The 20,588-nt window shown below is 34.1% G+C and overlaps 1 protein-coding gene across 3 annotated transcripts in view; it reads right to left on the reverse strand.

Annotated features, from left to right (window-relative positions):
* The window catches only part of LOC127549918 (cholesterol 24-hydroxylase), a 52,754-nt gene that overhangs the window by 17,263 nt on the left and 14,903 nt on the right, over positions 1–20,588 (reverse strand). For all 3 annotated transcript variants that reach the window (XM_051978398.1, XM_051978397.1, XM_051978399.1), the window contains exons 6-11: positions 19,698–19,836; positions 12,277–12,387; positions 10,667–10,823; positions 4,659–4,718; positions 2,417–2,489; positions 203–287 (exon numbers count right to left, since the gene is read on the reverse strand). In XM_051978398.1, the coding sequence (XP_051834358.1) occupies positions 203–287; positions 2,417–2,489; positions 4,659–4,718; positions 10,667–10,823; positions 12,277–12,387; positions 19,698–19,836 (625 nt within the window). The remainder of the gene's footprint in view (positions 1–202; positions 288–2,416; positions 2,490–4,658; positions 4,719–10,666; positions 10,824–12,276; positions 12,388–19,697; positions 19,837–20,588) is intronic.

A 20,588-nucleotide genomic window follows, 5' to 3' on the forward strand; every position in this document is an offset into this window, starting at 1 on the left:
TATTGGGTATAAAGTGTAGGTTCTATGATTTGTGAATTACTAGCACATTTGGGAAAGGCAAAAATACTCTCATCAGCTAAGGTCTCAAAGCAAGACAGAAGCCCTTACAGTCCAGCTATAATACCAAGTCAGAAGTACAACTCCCAAATTCAGGAGCTGTTTTTTTTTCATCACTTTGAGCAGTGTTGGTAGGTTTCAATACCTGTGAGAGATACTGCAACTTTCCAAGGTCTTGATATTCAATATTTTTTTTGGTGCCAATAACTTCATCCACCTCAGCACGAAGCCTGTTGGAGAAATCAAAAAGGATGAATCAGAAAGTGTTCTCCAAGAAGTTTTTCCACATTCAGGGACTACCACGGAGGTTATAATTGGGCTTTCCTGTTCAAGATGGACAGGGCCTAGGAGCTTCTGGGGTCCATCCCTCTTGGAGACTCTTTTATTCTATTCCTCATCTGACATGGTATTCAGTCCTCTGACTATTCTGTTTACTCCACCTCTGGTGAGGAGACTCAAATCTTTATCTTAGAGAGTAATTAAAGGAACCAAAGATATTTAACCTGAAGGAAAACAAACATAGCAAAGGAACGATGGCTCTTTTTGACTATTAAAAAAGTTGTCATGGGAAAAATACCACTTTGGTGCTTCATCTTGGATTAGGTTGACTTTGGGTTCTCAAAGACTGTGTAGAACAAGTTCTCACAATTGCTACCAATCTGGAAAGGCTTTGACTACTGTCACTATGACAGACTGTGTTAAATAATAATAGCTAATATTTATATAAGGCTTATTGTGTGCTAAGCACTTGACAATTATTATCTTATTTGATCTTCACAACAACTCTGGGAAATAGATGCTATTATTATGCCCATTTTACAATTGAGGAAACTGAGGCAAATAGAAATTAATTAATTTATCCAAGGTCACAGAGCTAGGAAGGGTTTAAAGTATTTTTGTCTTCTTAATTCCAGGCCCAGCACTATAATTACTGTGAACTCTGGTTGCCCAGAGAGACTAGAAAAAGCCTCCTGTAGTAGCTGAGCTGAGTCCTGATAGAAATTAAGTATTTCACAAGGGTAAAGTGAGCAAGGAGGGTTGCATAAAAAGAGAAGATGGAAAGCCATGTGTGAAAAAGGTCAGTAACTAGACTCTAGAGATCATGGAGAAGAGTAATATATAGGAAGACTGAAAAGGTAGGAAGGGATCAAGTTTTAAATGCAAGAGAAGTTTTTGTTTGATCTTAGATATAACAGGAAGTTGTCTAAGCTCCCTGAGTTAAGAAGTGACATGGTCAGAACTTTGCTTTTAAAAAATCACTTAGTATATACATAAATACACATATGCATATATATATATGTATACACACACACACACATTTATCATAGGAATGTTTTTTTTTTAAGTTAGGAAAGTGAAGGGGAAAGAATGAGGATTTGAAAAGATAAAATTTAATTTAAAAAAAATCACTTTGGCAACTGAGCGGAGGACAATGGAAAGATAAGAGATGAGGCAGAAGGAGAAATTTATTAAAAATAGCCCAGTTGATAAGAGCCTGAACAAGTGTGGTGGTTGTATGAAGATTAAAAAGGGGGTTTAACTGAGTGACAATGTGGGGGTATGAATGAAAGGAATTGTTTAGGGAATGAGAAGTCAAAAATAATGCTGAGCTTCATTGGATGTTTGAAAGAAATAGGGAAGTTTTGAAAAGGAGAGGGTTTATGGAGAAATACAGCAAACAGTATTCTACATGGACAGTTTGAGATATCTATGTAATCTCCAATACATCTAATTTTGACAGACACACAGAAAGACAATCTGCTGGGGCTAGAACTGAAAAGAAGAAGAGCAGGTAAATTGGACTTGGGAAAGAATACACACCTATAATTTTTAGCTTTTATTCAACCCCAAATTTTATTTTTTACTTCCAGTGTTCTGCCAATGATGCTTTATAGTTTAGTCAAGAAAACTCTCTGAAGAACCAAAATTGTGGTAATCTGAAAGGCAATCACAAGATGTATGGTACCCCCATTTAGGGTTTTCTTGGCAAAGATACTAGAGAAGTCTGCCATTTCATTCTACAATTTATTATACAGGTGAGGAAATTGTAGTTCACAAAGCTAAATGACTTGCTCAGGCTTACATAGCTAGTAAATGTCTGAGGTTAGATATGAATTCAGGTCCTCTTGACTCCAGGCCTGGCACTCCAAGTGGCACTCTACCACCACCTAACTGCACCCATCAAGAGCTGCTCAATACCAATTTCAACAACTTAACAAATTAGAGGAAACAGAGTCCATACTTTATATAAACATTATGAACATCATATAACACAGAATCTGCAAGGCCTGAGCAATAAATTAACAAGCTGGGTAGATAATATTTTAAGAAACATCAAACTTAAGTGCCAATGACTTACCGCTCTACTATTTTTGGATGTCGTTGCAGTTCCATTAATGTAAGTAATACTTGATTGCAAGAAGTTTCAGATCCTGCAACAACAGCAAAAATTTTATAAATAAATAGTTAGCATTTATATAGTGCCTTATGGTTTGCAAAGCATCTTACAAATACTGTCTTACTTGAGCTTCACAATAACCCTGAGGTAGGTGCTATTATTATCCCTATTTTACAAGTCAAGAAATTGAAGCTGAGAGTAGTTAAGTGACTTGGCCCAGGGTCACACAGTCAATAAGTGTTTATGTTGGTACTTAATTCAAGACTTTCTGACTTGAGATGCAATGCACAAACCACATCTAGAAGCCCAAGTTAACATATCTCCCATACATTGTCAGAAGTTGTTGGGACATTAAGAGTCACTGACACATACTGCTTGTAAGTACTATGAGCACAAAGACTAGGTCCAAATTACTTATTAAATGACCCCCCCTCCACAAAACAAGCACTTAATAAATTCTTGTTGAATGAATAAAAGCAATTTTAGAGGTAAACAAATATTACCATTGAACTTAAAATATTGCAACTTGAAGTATATTTACATCATAAAATCTTAGACTATCAGAATAGGAAAGACTCTAGAATCATTGAATTATCAAGTATTACAGCTAAATAGTTCTAATATCATTGATTCACAGAATGTTCAAGATGGAAGAGAGCTGAGAAATCAAGCCTTCCAAAATTCTCATTTCTCTTCAACTAGTGACCCCTCTTGCTTTCCTTTAATCAGTAAAATGAGAATGATGATAATTGCACTATTCACCCTCATAAGTTTATCATGCAGTTTAAATGAGATCATGTATATAAAATATTATGTAAACCACAAAGCACTAAATAATTATGAAATTTCATAATTGTTATGATTATCACTCTGAAAAGCTTATTTATATTATTAAATTGGTTCTTAGCTAGAATAAGTCTCAGCTTCAGCTCAACCTCTATTTCCCCCACAAAGGGACATTTATTTAGAAGAGAATACAGACAAAATGAAGAGGATAAAATAGGTACCAGGAATGGTAAATATGAAATAAATTTGGGAGAGCAATAGGGTTACCAAAAAGGGAGAGAGAGAATATCTCATTTTATAGGGAAAATATAACCTCCTCAGGGGAGGAGAAATAAAGGCAGAAACAAGGATGTATATCAAGATTCAACTGCTATCTTAATCACCAAAAATTCCTGATAGGGAAACCTAAGTTAAGAAGACTTACCAAAATTAGAAAAATAAAATGGAAAGTCATTCATTGCTCTCATAAACTAATATCTTGACCTGTATATAATAAGAAATACTGGACACCTGCTTTTGAGTTGAGCTCAGCTCTGTTAATAACTTGCAGTGACGACTAGGATAAGCCATTTCCCCTTATCTGGTCCACAATTACCTCACCTTCAAAATGAGAAGGATTATTGAGAAAAGGATTATTGAGTAAAGTCATTGTTTGGCCAGATAAGGTTAGTGTTCAATTTCTCAGCTGCAAGGGCCATGTGACTAAGTGTAAATCCAGTTATGTAGCACTGGGCTAGAAGATTATATCCTGTTTAGCTTCTGCCATTTGTAATTCTCAACCAAAGATGCTTTCCTCATCCAACATTCTTTGGTCTAAGATTCTAGCTCTTAAATTTGAAGGCTCTACTTTCTAAGACCTTTTTTAGCATTCACATTCTATGGAAAAATGATTTGCAAAATATCTGCAGAGGCTCACATTAGTCCTGTCTGAAAATGAACTTTAGTTGCTCAATTCTTATAGAGAGTAAGAGAAAAACTCCCTTACAGCAAAGCTTCTTAAACCCCATCCAAAAAGAGTCATATAATTAAATGTGGAGGGTCATGAAAAAGTTGGCAACAGTAAAAGATTTCTAAGTACTCTACACACTACAGAATCAAATATTCTGCCAAAATTTAATTCTTTATGTAAAATTAAACAAATACATACATTTCATTAGTATGCAAATTTGCTTTGTTCTGTAATGTTATATGTATACCAAAGAATTATTTTAAAATAAGTTTCTTTATGATTTAATATCATTAAATATTTGTTTTATATACTATGTACCCAAGGTGGAGGAAAGATTTCTTGGAGGAAAAAAAAGGTTGTGAGTGAAAAAGTTTCAGAAATCTGCCTTAAAGGGTCAAAGACTAAAATGACAGGTTTTTTTTTTCATTTTTTTTAAATTGCCCCGAGTCATTATAAGGAATTACAAACCAGCAATAAGAAAAGTGACAAAATTATCCACCAGAAACTCATCATTTGTATCTTCTTCAGCTGCAAAAGAGAACAGAAAGAAAATATAACATTAAGATCATTAGTGCTTAGTCCAGGAGAATAACAATATACAGAAAAAAATAATTTTAAAATGTTTCAGAATTCTGACCAACCATGATTCTAAAAACTGATGCATTCTACCTGCCTCCTGAAAGACAGACACTGAAATCAGGATAGAGAATGAGACATGTTTTAGTACATGGTTAATATAATAATTTGTTTTGTTTGACTGTTTATATTTGCTGTGAGGATTTGATTCTTCTTTTTGATATGTTCAATGGGAGGGAGAGAAAATAAATTAATTAAGAAAGTAATAAAATCAAAATTTAGCAAAAGTATTTTTGTTTAACATAATCAAATAATTACATATTAATGGTTCAGGCCACTGCCAAACTAAAACAACCTTTCTCATCTCTCCGCTTACTGACATTCTACTCATTCTTCAAAGGCAAGATCCAATGTCACTTAAATCATGAAGCCTCCTTAAACCCCAGCTCCAGTCAGAAATATTCTTAGTCCCTGCCTGGAAATCCTATAGCAATTTGCTCACATTTATCTACCTGAAAATTTCAAGGATTTGTGATTTCTGTGATATGAATACCTCTTCACTAATGATGACAGCAATCCTCTATACATTGGTAAATGGTCTGAGAAGTGCTGTGATTCTAAGATTCCTCACCAAACTCGTGTTATAAACTTATATTAACCTCTTCTTCTTCTTCCTCAAGTAAGGAAGGGAAAGAGTCAAGGAAGATATTTTCCTGCACTGATATTGAAGCTGGGCTTACAGAATATAAGGAAATGAATTATCTAGAGGAAGAGGAACACAAAAATCTGTTTCATATCTTCGTTGAGAATGGAAAAGGTAAGAACAATCAGCTCATGAATTGTCATGAGCAGTCATAATTGTCATAAGAACAATCAGTTCATGAATTTTAATACTTTATAGATCATTAAAGAAAAATAAAGATTTCTTTACAATGAATGGAAAAATCACTTTGTATTGCCTTGTCACAAATTTTAAAACAAACTAATTGCTTATTATGTTATTATATGTGTTGGGGTCCTATTGGTTAAACAGAGATTAGTGCAATTCCTTGATGTAATAAAATGAAAAAAGCCCAGAAGAAAAAAATAAAAATGGGAAGTGACCTAAACAGAAATGGAGAGATACATGCTCAATGCAAGTAGGCTGTATTACATTATCAGCAATGAATTTCTTGTAGGAGGTGACATAAAAAATACATTGCCAGGAAAAAAGGGATCAGAAAAGGAGGTGAAATGATCAGAGATTACAGCTGGGTATTTAAGGTGTTATCTTGATTCCCATGAAACAATAAAAGATGAATGAGGATTCTGGGAAGATGGCAGAGTAGGTGAGAAAATCTCAAATTCTCTAGATTTCCCCCACAAATAGAACAAATTTGCATCTCAGGAAGAACACAGACTGGTTAAAAAAAAAAAAAAAAAAAAAACAAGACTTGGGGAAGGACAGAGGTCCTCCCTGGTTCAGACAGGTTCAGACCACACAGAGAAGACCAGAAGAAAGACCCCAGTTCCAGGATTTAACCAGTATGAAATGCAAACACAAAGGCTAGTTCTGCAGAAACAGCTAGTGGGAGCCCCGGGGCTAGCTGGGTTTAGCTGGGACCTCAGCCAGAACCATAGGAACTTTCACCTCCTGAACAGGATGTGGGGTGAGGGGCTGAATCCAGGAAGACACAGGGAACTTCTGCGGATTAGGAACATAACAGCACATTTATGGGTACAAAAAAGTGGGGTAGGGACACTGCTAACTGGAAGCACTTGCAGAAGCAGGGAGCTCTTGGTTTCAGTTCCGGGTATACTCCTCATGAGGAGGAAAAAGAGGAGGTAGAGGAAGAAGAAGAAAGAACCCAACCATAGAAACTTACTATGGGAATAGGGAAGACCAGGATTCATCTTCAGAGGAGGACAAGGACATAAAAAAAAGTCTCTTCTACTACAAAGAGTAACATTAAGTGGCTCCCTGCCCAGAGAGAATGTATAGAATTCAAAAAAGACTTTAAAAATCAAGTGAGACTATTTGACAAAAACTGTTGGGAAAATTGGAAATTAGTATAGCAGAAACTAGGCATTGACCCACATTTAACACCGTACCCTAAGACAAGATCAAAAAGATCATGATCTAGGCATAAAGAATGAGATTATAAATAAATTAGAAGAACATAGGATAGTTTACCTCTCAGACCTGTGGAGGAGGAAGGAATTTGTGGCCAAAGAAGAACTAGAGATCATTACTGACCACAAAATAGAAGATTTTGATTATATCAAGTTAAAAAGCTTTTGTACAAACAAAACTAATGCAGACAAGATTAGAAGGGAAGCAATAAACTGGGAAAATATCTTTACAGTTAAAGGTACTGATAAAGTCCTCATTTCTAAAATATTGAGAGAATTGATTCAAATTTACAAGAAATCAAGCAATTCTCCAATTGATAAATAGTCAAAAGATAGGAACAGACAATTTTCAGATGATGAAATTAAAACTATTTTTACCCATATGAAAAGGTGTTCTAAATCATTATTGATCAGAGAAATGCAAATTAAGACAACTCTGAGATACCACTACACATCTCTCAGATTGGCTAAGATGATAGGAAAAGATAATGACGAATGTTGGAGGGAATGTGGGGAAACTGGGACACTGATGCATTGTTGGTGGAGTTGTGAACAGAATAGATCCAACCATTCTGGAGAGCAATTTGGAACTATGCTCAAAAAGTTGTCAAACTGGGCATACCCTTTGATCCAGCAGTGTTACTACTGGGCTTATATCCCAAAAAGATACTAAAGAAGGGAAAAGGACCTATATGTGCAAAAATGTTTGTGGCAGGTCTCTTTGTAGTGGCTAGAAATTGGAAATAGAAATGGATGGCCATCAATTGGAGAATGGCTGAGTAAATTATGGAATATGAATATTATGGAATATTAATTGTTTTGTAAGAAATGACCAGCAGAATGAATACAGAAATGCTTGGAGAGACTTACGTGAACTGATACTAAGTGAAATGAGCAGAACCAGGAGATCATTATACACTTCAACAACAATATTATATGAAGATCAATTCTGATGGAAGTGGCTATCTTCAACAATGAGAGGATCCAAATCAGGTTCCAACTGATCAATAATGAACAGAACCAGCTACACCCAGCAAAAGAACACTGGAAAATGAATGTGGACCACAATATAGCATTTACATTCTTTCTATTACTGTTTGCTTGCATTTTTGTTTTTCTTCCCAGGTTATTTTTTATCTTCTTTCTAAATCCGATTTTTCTTATGTAATAAGATAACTGTATAACTATGTATACATATATTGTATTTAACATATACTTTAACATGTATGGAACTACCTGCCATCTAGGGGAGAGGGTAGAGAGAAGGGGAAAAGTTGGAATAGAAGTTTTTGCAAGGATCAATGTTGAAAAATTACCCATGCATATGTTTTGTCAATAAAAAGCTATAATAAAAAAAATCAAGTGAGAAAGATTGAGGAAAAACCTGAAGATTATGAAAATAGTGAACCAACTAGAAAAGGAGATACAGTCTTAAAGAAGAAAATAATTCTTTGAAAAATTAGAATCGAGCAAGGGGAATCCAGTAAAGCTATCAGAGACAAAGAAATAACAAAATAGATTTAAAAGAATGAAAAAATAAAAAAGAATGTGAAATATTTATAAGAAAAACAGCAGACCTGAAAGGTGTGACTAAAAAAAAAAAAAAAGAAGCCTGACACAATAATGCAAGAAATAATCTAAGAAAATTGTCCTGGAATGATAGAACATTAGGGGAAATTAGAAAAAATCAACTGATCACCACATCTCAAAGAGATCCTTTGTGGAAAAGGAATAGTATTGCCAATTTTCAAAATCTCCATATCAAAGAGAAAATTTTTACAAACAACAACAACAATTACAACAACCACAACAACAAAACTACAACTCCAATATGCTGGAGCTACAATTAGAATTATACAGAGTTTTATCAGTAGTTATAATAAAAGTCTATAGGTCCCGGAATGATAAATACTAGCAATCAAAAGAAGTAGGCTATAGACAAAAATATCATATCCAGAAAAATTATCCATAATATTGAATGAAAAAAGGACATTCAACAAACTTTCAGTTTTTCAGGATTTTATCTCAACCAAACCTGAACTTAGTAGGAAATTTAACATGTAAGAATCAATATCAAAGGTTAATTTCTTTTCTTTTTTTTTTAATTTAAATTTTATTTTATTCAATAATAACTTTGTATTGACAGAATCCATGCCAGGGTAATTTTTTTACAACATTATCCCTTGCACTCGCTTATGTCAAAGGTTAATTTCAAGGAACTTAACATGGACAAATTGTTTAATTTTTTTTTTACATAGAAATGGATATGTTTAAGATTAACATCCATAACTGGGTAGTTAAAAGAAAAATTGGGGCAGAATTGAATATGATCTGATTATAAAAAGTAAAACTGTCTAAGCAAAGTAAAAATAGTAATTATATTATACAAATGAGGTGTAAGGAAGAATAGACAGAGGAAGGGATCATTGTTCTGAAAATCTACTCACATCAGGAATGGGTTAATTAGGCAATACTACGTATACACCATGAAGGGGTATAACACTTTACAAAATTTATAAAGAAATAATATAGGGGAGAATAGGATAAGGTAAAATATAGAAGGATATATAGATTTATGGTAATGGAACAAGGTATGTAGATTAATGAACAGGATAAAGGATAAGGTGGGGTATAGAAGGGTTGTAGACTTATGGTAGTGGAATAAGGTGTATAGGCTAATGGGAAAGGGATAAAGGGGGGAGGTGGCATAGGAAAAGAGGGATACAGATGGGTATTTAAATTAACAAGAGTGGGATAAGGTGTAATTAATAGAAATGGGATGAAAAGGAAAGGAAAGGGGTAGAAAAGGGAAAGATTCATGGGGAAAAGATTAAAGAACAGCAGAGCAAGTTAAAGAAAAGAATTAAAGTGGAAGAGTTAGAAGGGATAGGAAATAAGAGATCTACACAAACACTAGAACAAGGATCAGGAATAGAATTTATTTGGGGGGAAAAAAGTAGGGCTAGTAATCATTGATCTTAGACAAAGTCAAACAAAGAGTCAATCAAGAGAGAAATATATATTATATGGCAGCTATATTAATATTGGTTTAGATTCATGTTTACATATAGGTAAATGTATATGTGTATATATTAATATACACACATATATCTGTGTGTGTCTGAGTTTATGTGAATATGTAAGCATGCAGATGTATATATGTATGCAAGTAGATATATGTATATGTGTGGGTATGAATATGTGTGTATGTGTGTGTGTGAATATAAAAAGTGCACATCAGAGAACAAACTAATAACCTACAAAAAAGCAAAGGAAAGATAGACATTCATGAACATAATCTCTTCTATTATTATATATGCTTTCTTGAAATGGAAATTATTTTTATATATTTTGAATCTTCCCTGATGTTCTGCTAGGCACATGACAATGTTTTGTTTTATTTTGTTTTCATTTTCCTTTCCTGTTTTTCTTTTTTATTCTATCTTTTTCTTATTTTGTATTCAGTAAGTAAAATAAAATTTTAAAAATTAGTAAATGACCTAAGAGCAGACTTTCATGCCACGGGCATATCTCCTATGGAGAATTTTTGACCAGATACAGACAAAAGTTACTCATAAAAAGTTTTGGATAGGTTGTCATGTACACTCGTGGAGGACAAAAAGCCTATAGACTTGAATGAATTGAAATACTAAAATAATAACAATTTTGATTGTAAGCATCATTTTTGCCTCTTTACAAAGCCCATAAAAGAAAATTAAGTTGAAGGTCAAGTTTTCTTTCTCTTTTTTGGGTAAGCTTATAAAGGAAAATGTAACAAATGCATCTACCTGCTCCTTTAAGCAACTGCATGATGACATCTGGAGGGAATTCTTGATTATTCTGGAGAGCTTCCCGCCTGTACTTGATCCACTCTTTTCCCATCTGACGCAGACATCTTATGCTCTCTCGAGTTTTGTTTATCAATTTCCGTTTCCCTAGTGAAAACTTAACAGGATGTTTATTTTATTTCATTATTTCAGAGAACAATTACATTCAGAAAATACATGTTAAGGATTTTCTGTGTACAAAGCCCTATGCTAGGTCATGGGGATGCAAAAACAAATATCAAACAGATCTTTCTCTCAAGGAGATTATAATCTAATGTGTTTGGCAAGGAGGGAGGAAGTGGAGGTGGGGAACAAATATGTGTGTGTGTGTGTGTGTGTGTGTGTGTGTGTGATGAGAAGGAAGATTAAGGAGATAGTAACAGAAGTTTTGAAAGAATGAAGGGACCTCAAAAAAGTTGGTAAGCAGAGGCTCTAGCATGGAAAAACAGATAGAGAAAGACAGAGTCAGATGAGGACAACATAAGGATAGAATACAGAAATTACTCCAGTTTACTTGAGACACAGCATATTGACAAAATCTTTGAATTGGAAGAAATTTCACGGTCAACTAGAACAACTCACATTTTGGCTGGAACACCTTTGGTAGCATTCTGAATAAGTAGTAAAGAAAATGGGAGCAATATTCAAGAAGCATGGAGAAATAAAGTGAAGCCTACTTATAAAGGACCTTGATTGCCAGGATCAAAAGGCAATGGAGAGTCAGGGGCTAAGCAAATAAAGGATTCTGATATGAGTGGAGTAAGCAATGTGGAAGAGATAAGACAACAGCACATAATATGTAGAAAGTAGTTTTAGTTTTAAATTACAGATCAAAAAGAAAAAAAATCCCAAAATTTAGACTCCAGAATTTTTTTCCCCTGGGTTTTGCCTCTCCTAATCTGCTATGGAGGCTCTTCCATCCCATCCCAGCCCTTGTTCAATGAATCCATGCTATCATATAGACCAGAACTTGAGTGTTATACCACTATTTAATCAATTACTAGGTATAAAGATGTAGTCTCCAAGCAGTTAATAAAAAAGGGCAGAGACCTGCTTAAGAGGACTTCTTAATCAAAAACTTACTGTATTCATTCAAGAAAAGACTGGTTGACCAACTATTCAAGGCAGTTCTTGCCTAGAAGACACTGTGAGGTGCTAAAAACACTGAAAATTTGGAGGGTGGAACTTAGGGCTACTGTATTCAGTTACTCACTGGATAAATTATTTTCCTTCCCTGGACGTCAATTTCTTCTCCTTTAAAATAAGAGAACTAGGGGAGTGGAGGGGGGGTGCAGCTAGGTGGCAAAGTCGACAGAACAAGGGTCCTGAAGTCAGGAGGACCTGAGTTCAAATCTCGCCTCAAACACTTAACACTTCCTAAGCTGTATGACCCTGGGCAAGTCGCTTAAAATAAAATCAAATAAAATGAGAGAACGGGACTAAATAAAATTTAGGTTCTTTCCAGATATCTAGTCTATGTTCTATGATTTTAAGGTCCCTCTCACTTTAATTTGCCCTAAAATCAGTGATGACCTTAAGAGCATATTCATTTCAGAATGCTACATTAGTACCTTTGCAAAGGGGTTATTCATCAGAGCCATGCCTTCCATGATGCTTTGTATTTCAAGGAGAAATGGGCTCTGTCCATCAACTGAAGAGTTTGACTCCATTCCAAAAAGTATCTGCAAATAAAAAAGAGGAAAAATATTGTTAATCAAATCATTTCTCAGTGGGAAGCGATGAGATCAATTTGAAAGGTAAAGTGCCTAAACTGAGTCAAGAGAATTATTTTGCAACCTAGGTGAGCTACTGACTCTCTGTGGTGATCAATTTCTGCATCTGTAAAATGCAGGAGTTGGGTTAGAATCTCTAAAAGATTTGTTTTCACTTCTTTCATTGTAAGAATATATAACACTTAAAGGATTAATGATTGATTAATTGCTGGTCATCTTACAGATTCATGACTTTTTAGAAAGTCTGTAGAAAATGTATGTTTTAGATTGAAATTTTCATTAAAGGGGAGAAAATTAAGTTTAATACTGTCCTAGACAAGACAGAATTCTGCCATAAGGGATCTATATAAGACAGTCCTACTGATACATTGTTGGTGGAACTGTGAACACATCCAGCCATTCTGGAGAGCAATTTGGAACTATGCTCAAAAAGTTATCAAACTATGCACACCCTTTGATCCAGCAGTATTTCTACTGGACTTATACCCCAAAGAGATACTAAAGAAGGGAAAGGGACCTGTATGTGACAAAATGTTTGTGGCAGCCCTGTTTGTAGTGGCTAGAAGCTGGAAAATGAAAGGATGTCCATCAATTGGAGAATGGTTGAGTAAATTGTGGTATATGAACATTATGGAATATTATTGTTCTGTAAGGAATGACCAGCAGGATGAATACAAAGAGGACTGGCGAGACTTACATGAACTGATGCTAAGTGAAATGAGCAGAAACAGGAGATCATTATATACCTCAACAATGATACTGTTTGAGGATGTATTCTGATGGAAGTGGATCTTTTCGATAAAGAGAGCTAATTCAGTTTCAATTGATCAAAGATGGACAGAAGCAGCTACACCCAAAGAAAGAACACTGGGAAATGAATATAAACTGCTTGCATTTTTGTTTTTCTTCCCGGGTTATTATACCTTCTGAATTCAATTCTCCCTGTGCAACAAGAAAACTATTTGGTTCTGCACACATACATTATATCTAGGATATACTGTAACCTATTCAACATGTAAAGGATTGTTTGCCATCTGGGGGAGGGGGTGGAGGGAGGGAGGGGAAAAATCGGAACAGAAGTGAATGCAAGGGATAATGCTGTAAAAAATTACCCTGGCATGGGTTCTATCAATAAAAAGTTATTTAAAAAATATATATATATATATCTCCACATGTTAGGGTTTAGAGGTTCTATCAACAAAAAGTTATTTAAAATATATATATGTATATATATATATATATCCACATGTCAGGGTTTAGAGTTCCACAATGGAAACATAAGTTTTAAAAGGTGCAATGAACATGGTTGCATTCCCAACGTAAGAACCTCTAGGTATAACTCCATGGCCATATGTCAGAAGGAATTCCTGGTTTTTTGTAGCCAACATTCATTCCAAGATATCCTAGATCTTTGAGTATTCTAAGGTCTAAGGTCTAAGACTCATGTGTCAACTTACTGGACTCTCATTCATTAATAAAAAGAGGAGTGTTTTCATAAGGTTGCCCAGTGAAGAAAGGATGTGATTTTCCAAACTCACCTGAAGCTAATTCAACTAAGCTCTTATTATCTTTTCTATTTGCACAAACTAGGGTTTTTGTCCTAGGTCTTTATATGCATTCTAAGCTGAGATTGCAGAGTTGACTCTATCCCAGAGGAATTCAATTAAATTTTACTTACTTTTCTGAGGCAAACAGGACATTCAGATGCTAGTCAATGTTCTGAGTTGTGCCATAGGATAATTGGCACAGACTTTCAAAGAGCCTATGGATAAATTTCAAGGGGTCTGTGAAATTGACAAGTCAACAGAAGGAATTTTTTCTAAACATTATAAGGAAATCTTCACTTTTCTTCAATCATTTATAATCCCTTGAAGTCCAATGAACTTTAAAGTGATCTTATCCTGTTCATTCCCATTGAAGACATCAAACAAATTTTAGTATTGGTCCCCTTGTAGATGATTTCCTCATATACCATAAGTGCAATTACAAACCATTGCAAGCAAATGCTTTTTTTTTATTCTCTCCCATTCTTCTTTTGTTCTTTCTCCTTCTCAAAACAAAGTGTCTTTTTAAAAGAAAATCATTATTGAAAAAAATGCTAAATTTTATAATAAAATCAATAAAAATAAAGATGTATTTTTTTTGTTGTATTCAACTTCATAAGATTCCTTGAAATCTCAGTTTAGAATGAGATAAGAGTATGCTCTAAGATCTGGGATTTCATGGAATGAATATTGGCCTGGGATTCTACAAAGAATCGATAATTCCTTCTGACTATGACCATGGAGGTTCTTAAATTAGGAGTACAACCACCCTTGTGGCATTTTCTAACATTTATGGTCACATTATGAAAGTCTGAGCCCTGACATGTAGACTCTGGGGAGGATGTATATGGGATTGAGTTTCTCCATCATACATCATCCCTAAGTCCTAATAAAACTAAATCTGTTCATAAGTGATTGTAAAATAACACTAGATATAGGATATGGAACAGGCATTCAATGGACATTCTGACCATCACAACCATGTAGTTATCATGCTCATAATATTTGAGAGAAAGTGCAGTTATAGTGAGTTTTATTTGTTAAGGTAAACAAAGAATAAGAAGTACATTCTCCAGATGTGAGGTGTATTAGAAGAATATATATATAGAATGATTATTTACTGATAAAGCTATATAGCTAAGAGGATCAGACTACCTATTTGTTTGTGACCCAGTAGAATGCTATTACTTCTAAAGTTTCAATTGTCTTTAAATTGGACCACTTTGATTCCAAAAAGTATTACCAGTTTTAATAATTTTCTGTTTAGGAAACTAAAGGACTAATTCCTCACATTTGTCTAATGTTGGATTTTTGTCTCTACTCCTTACTGAATAACTTTTTGTACTTCAAACGATATAACCTGCCAAATGATGACCTCCACCTTATTATGATACTCGAAATATCGTAGAATGGTTTTTATTGTTTCTGTGTTAAAATAAATATCAGAATTCTAATAAACCAACTATAGCACTGTGCTTTTCTACCAATTAGCAGGTACACAATGAGATCCTACAATAAACAGATTGTTTCAAAATAGTTTGTGCGGGGCAGGAAATGTAGAGAGCTATTAAGCCTCATCTAGGTAGCCCAGTAGATATACCACTGAGCTTAAAATCTGGAAGACCATTTTAATGAGTTCAATTTCAGCCTCAGATACTTCCTAGCTGTGTGACCCTGGGCAAGTCACTTAACTCTATTTTGCTTTAATTACTCATTTGTCAAATGAGATAGAAAAGGAAATAGCAAATCACTGCAGTATCTTTGTCAAGAAAATCCCAGAATGGAATCATGGAGAGTTGAACATGACTGAAAAATCTGAACAAATTTCTTATTTTGGCAAAAGAGCATTAGAAAGTACTTTAGTTTGAAGTTCTTATTCTAATCTGAAAGAGAAACTCTTATTAGTTTTTATTTAACTATCAATTTCAAAACAATGCACTGAAATCTTTTTTTTAACATCATTCATAGCAAAAACTAACCAGTCTGTGAACAGAGAATTCTTATCAGCCCAGCAAAGATGTATTACTGAATATATATACTGATAATAATTATGGTGAGAGAAAAAAAGAAGCTATTCATTAATTCAATTAATAGAAAGATCTTGGGGGGAGAGGGAAAGATTCTGGAAAGATGGTAAAGTAGGTCAGAAAGACTTGGGGCAGAACAATCTGAGAAGACTGGAAGACCTTAGGACCAGGGTGTAGTTACTATGAAGTATAAGCACTTCTAGTCTCATCAGAAACAGCAAGCAAGGCTTGCTGAGGCTAACTGGGTTTGGAGGGAGCCTCAACCAGAGCCACAAGAAATTTCACCTCCTAAACAGTAACGGGGGTCAGGGATCTGACTGACTCAAGGTAAGACTGAGGGAACCTCTGCTAATAAGAAACACCGGATTCCTTATTTACTGCAGAAATGAGCGGGAATCAGCACACCTAGTGAGTGTGAAAGCAGTGGGCAGGGATGCTTTTGGCTGTGGGCCCTTGCAAGAAGGTGAAGTTTTTGGCTTGGGGTTACAAGCCAGAATGGGGAGCTCAATTGACGAAAAAGGCACTCAATTCTATTAAAGGTGCTTACGCTAATAGTTCTTATTTTTAAAAGTTCCCATAGAAACTTACTATGGGAATAGGGAAGATCAGGGTTTATCTTCAGAGGAGAACATTGAAGTAAAAAAGTCTCTTCTACCCAAAGACTAACTTTAATGGCTACCTGCCCAGAAAGAATTTATAAAAGAACTCAAAAAAAAAAAAAACCCTCCAAAACTTTAAAAATCTAACAAGAAAGATTGAGGAAAAACTAAAAAGAAAAAAAAAACCTGAGAACCATTCAAGAAAAACAAGAAAATTATGAAAAGTCAACCAGCTAAAAAAGATCCAGAACCTTAAAGAAGAAAATAATTCTTTGAAAATTAGAATTGAACAAGGGGAAGCCAGTTATGTTATAAGAGACCAAGAAATAACAAAACAAAATATAAAGAATGAAAAAAATAGAAGAGAAGATACATTTTATAAGAATAACAACAAATCTGTAGAATAGATCAAGAAGAGAAAACATGGGAATAATTGGACTACCTGAAAGCTTAAAAATAATCTTCATACTATCATTATTATAGAAATAGAAAAAAATCTACCCATCACCACCTCAAAGAGATCCTACAAGAAAAATACATATTGCTATATTTCAATAACTCTAGATCAAAAAAAAATTTTATAAGAAACAAATAAAAAAATTCAAATATTCTGGAACAACAATAAGAATTGTACAGGATTATCAGCAGCTACAATTAAAAAACACAAATCCTGGAATATTATATATCAACAATTAAAAAGATGAAGTGGACAAAAATATCATGTCCAGCAAAACTAACCATGATACTGAAGCCCCATGAACTTACAGATTTTGCAGATTTTGTCTCAAGCAAACTTGAATTCAATAGAAAATTTAACATGCACGAGTCAACAATAAAGACCAATTTCAAAGGACTCAACAAGGACAAAGCGTTTATATTTTATACATGGAAATGTAAACCACATGTCTAAGATTGACATCAGTAATTGGGTAGGTAGTTCAAAAAAAACAATTGGGAAAGAGTTGAGTATGATCTGACTCTAAAAACCATAGCTATCAATGAAAAGGTAAAAATAGTAATTATTTTATACAAAAGAGGTACAGAGGAAGAAATGATACAAAGGCATTCAATGGGGGAGAAGCTCTGGTAGTTCTAAAAACCTACTCACATAGCGAATGGGTTAAATAGAGAACAATACATGTATATACCATGAAGAGTATTTATAAATTTATAAAGAAATTCATGAAGAAATTTATAAAATTTAAAAATAAATAAGGGGAGAGGGAATAGGATAAGGTGGAGTTTAGAAGTGTATATACATTAATGGGAATGAGATAACTTGTGTAGATTAATGGGAAAGGGATAAAGAGGGAAAGAAAGAGTAGGGGAGAATATGTGAGGGATCTGTGGATGGAGGGAGGTTAAGTAATAGTAAGGCAAATTAAGCAGTAGAAGAGTTATCAGGAATAGGAAATAAGAGATATACACAAACACAATAACAAAGATAAGGAGTAGAACTTATTAGAAAAAAATAGGGCTAATTGATCTCAAAGTCAAACTTAAACATTTAATCAAGAGAGAAATGAACATTATATGGCAGTCAATTAATATTGTTCTAGAAGCATGTCCACATATATGTAAAATGCATATGTATATGTATAGGTATAGCTATATATGTATGTGGATGGATGGATGTGAATATTTGTATACATACATTTATACATATACATATATATAAATACATACACACACACACACACACACACATATATAAATGTGTTCATGCCTAACTGTAGCCTGCTTGGGGAAGTGGAAGGAGGGATTAAAGGGGCAAAAAGAATAAAGTAAAAATTGTACAGCAGAGAATAACCTACAAGGAAGCAAAGAAAAGAAGGACAATTATGATGTCTTCTATTACTGTATATGCTTTCTTGAAATGGAAATTTACTGTTATATATTTTGAATCCTCCCTAATCTTCTGCTGGGCACTTGACAATGTCTTGTTTTATTTTGTTTTTCCTTTTTCTATATATTTTTTATTTTGTGTTTTCAATTTATGTATTTAGTTTTAAATAAATAAACATAAAAAACTAGTAAAATTTTGCTTTAAAAAAATGAAATATCTCTTCAGTTTATCTTTTTTTTTTGATTAGATAAGGATTTTCTTTCTTTTTTTTTTAATTTAATGATTACTTTATAATGACAACATTATTCCTTGCACTCGTTTCTTTTCCGATTTTTTTTCCCCCTCCCTCCCTCCACCCCCTCCCCTAGATGGCAAGCAGTCCTTTATATGTTGGATATGTTGCAGTATATCCTAGATACAATATATGTTTGCAGAACTGAACAGTTCTCTTGTTGCATAGGGAGAATTGGATTCAGAAGGTTCTTCAGTTTATCTTTAACCAGCTAGAAAAGAAAATCCTTAGAGAAAAGAGTCACTCTTTTTTCTACCAAGGATTCCTTAACAATCTGGGGAAGCCTACAGACCACTTCTCAGAATAATGTTTTAAAATAAAGTGCATAGAATTACAAAGGAAATTAATTGTACTAAAACAGAGTTAAAATATTTAGAAAAGTTAGTGGATCCCTTTCTTAGAGAGGATGGATTAAATGATTAACATACATGGACACATTCTGTTTAATGAATCAAAATTATTAACTAAAGTCTCGCCTGAGTTCTGTGATATTTCTCATATTGTAGAATTTAATCTTTGTGTGAGGATACTACAAATTGTAACTTGAAAATGGTTCAGGTGAGAGAGACAGAGAGAGCCACAGACAAACAGAGAAAAATAAAGATCATTACTGGCAAGATGAATTTGTGTTCCCTTAGATTTTCTCTCTAAGCAGAGCTGTTCAGAATAATTTAATTAACAACTATTTCTCTCTGGCAGGCTTGAATTCAGAACATAAAACACTGAATCTTTTTTTCACATTATTTTGCTAATAAAATAGCAGAGTGATCAAAAATGTAGATATTTCGTATATATTTATATATTGTACATATTGATAAATAAATTTACAATATTCTGACTGTAATGGAGAAATCAGGTTGATTTGGCCAAAATATAAAAATGAAAAGAAAAAAAATTAGGTAAACTGCTTTTTCATTCTCTGCTCACTTGACATAATGATAGAAAAGTTACCTTAGCAGATAAATCATAAATAGTTGAGCATATCACATCTTGCATGCATACTTCAGTCTGCCCATCAGCCTTGGCTTCCAGAATTTCCATCATTTGTTCCACTTTTTCATTAATTGTTCCCATCAAGCTCATCAAATAACTAAAAACATAAGCATAATTATACTATATGATAAAAATATGGCTAATAACATTTGCCAGATAGACAAATAAGAGACATCACAAAATGCTAGTTAGAGAACTAGTGTGAAGAGAAGGAGAAGAAGGAGGAGAAAAAGGAAGAAGGAGAGGGAAGAAGAGGAGAAGGGGAGAGAGAAGAGAAAGAATAGGTAGCAGTTCATAATTCAAAAAGCAGTTTATAATTCAAATAAAACACAGAATGCCCTACTTGAGAGGAACTTTAGAGTTAGAGAACTACACAATATCAAAATTGGAACCATGAAGCAGAGCCACGATAGTGCAGTATAGGCAGCAATTTAACTGAACTCTCTCAATATTTCTCTCCCAACAACTTTAAAATAATGCCCTAAGTTGAATTCTGGAGTGGCAAAACCAAAAAAATAAAATAAAATAAAAAATATTGGAGTAAGATATTTTGACAGCCTAAGACAATTTAAGACATCAGCAGGAAAGGTCTAACACCTTATTGTAACTGGCCAGATTGCAGCTCAGCCACCCCAGCTATAAGTAGCTTTAGAGGCAGCTGCAAGTGGCAGCAGCTTCAGGAGCTCTCAATCCACAGATAAATGGTAAAGGGATTGAACAACTTGTCACTATAATGAACTCTTTGCTGGCACTGTATGCAGAACCCTGTTGCACTGCCTATTTGGGGGCAGGTCTAGGTTGCTATTTCAGGAGAAAAAGGAGCACTAGAATTTGTACCTTCAAGGGAGC

The sequence above is a fragment of the Antechinus flavipes genome, chromosome 2 (assembly GCF_016432865.1).
Source record: "Antechinus flavipes isolate AdamAnt ecotype Samford, QLD, Australia chromosome 2, AdamAnt_v2, whole genome shotgun sequence".
NCBI classification, from domain to species: Eukaryota; Metazoa; Chordata; class Mammalia; order Dasyuromorphia; family Dasyuridae; genus Antechinus; species Antechinus flavipes.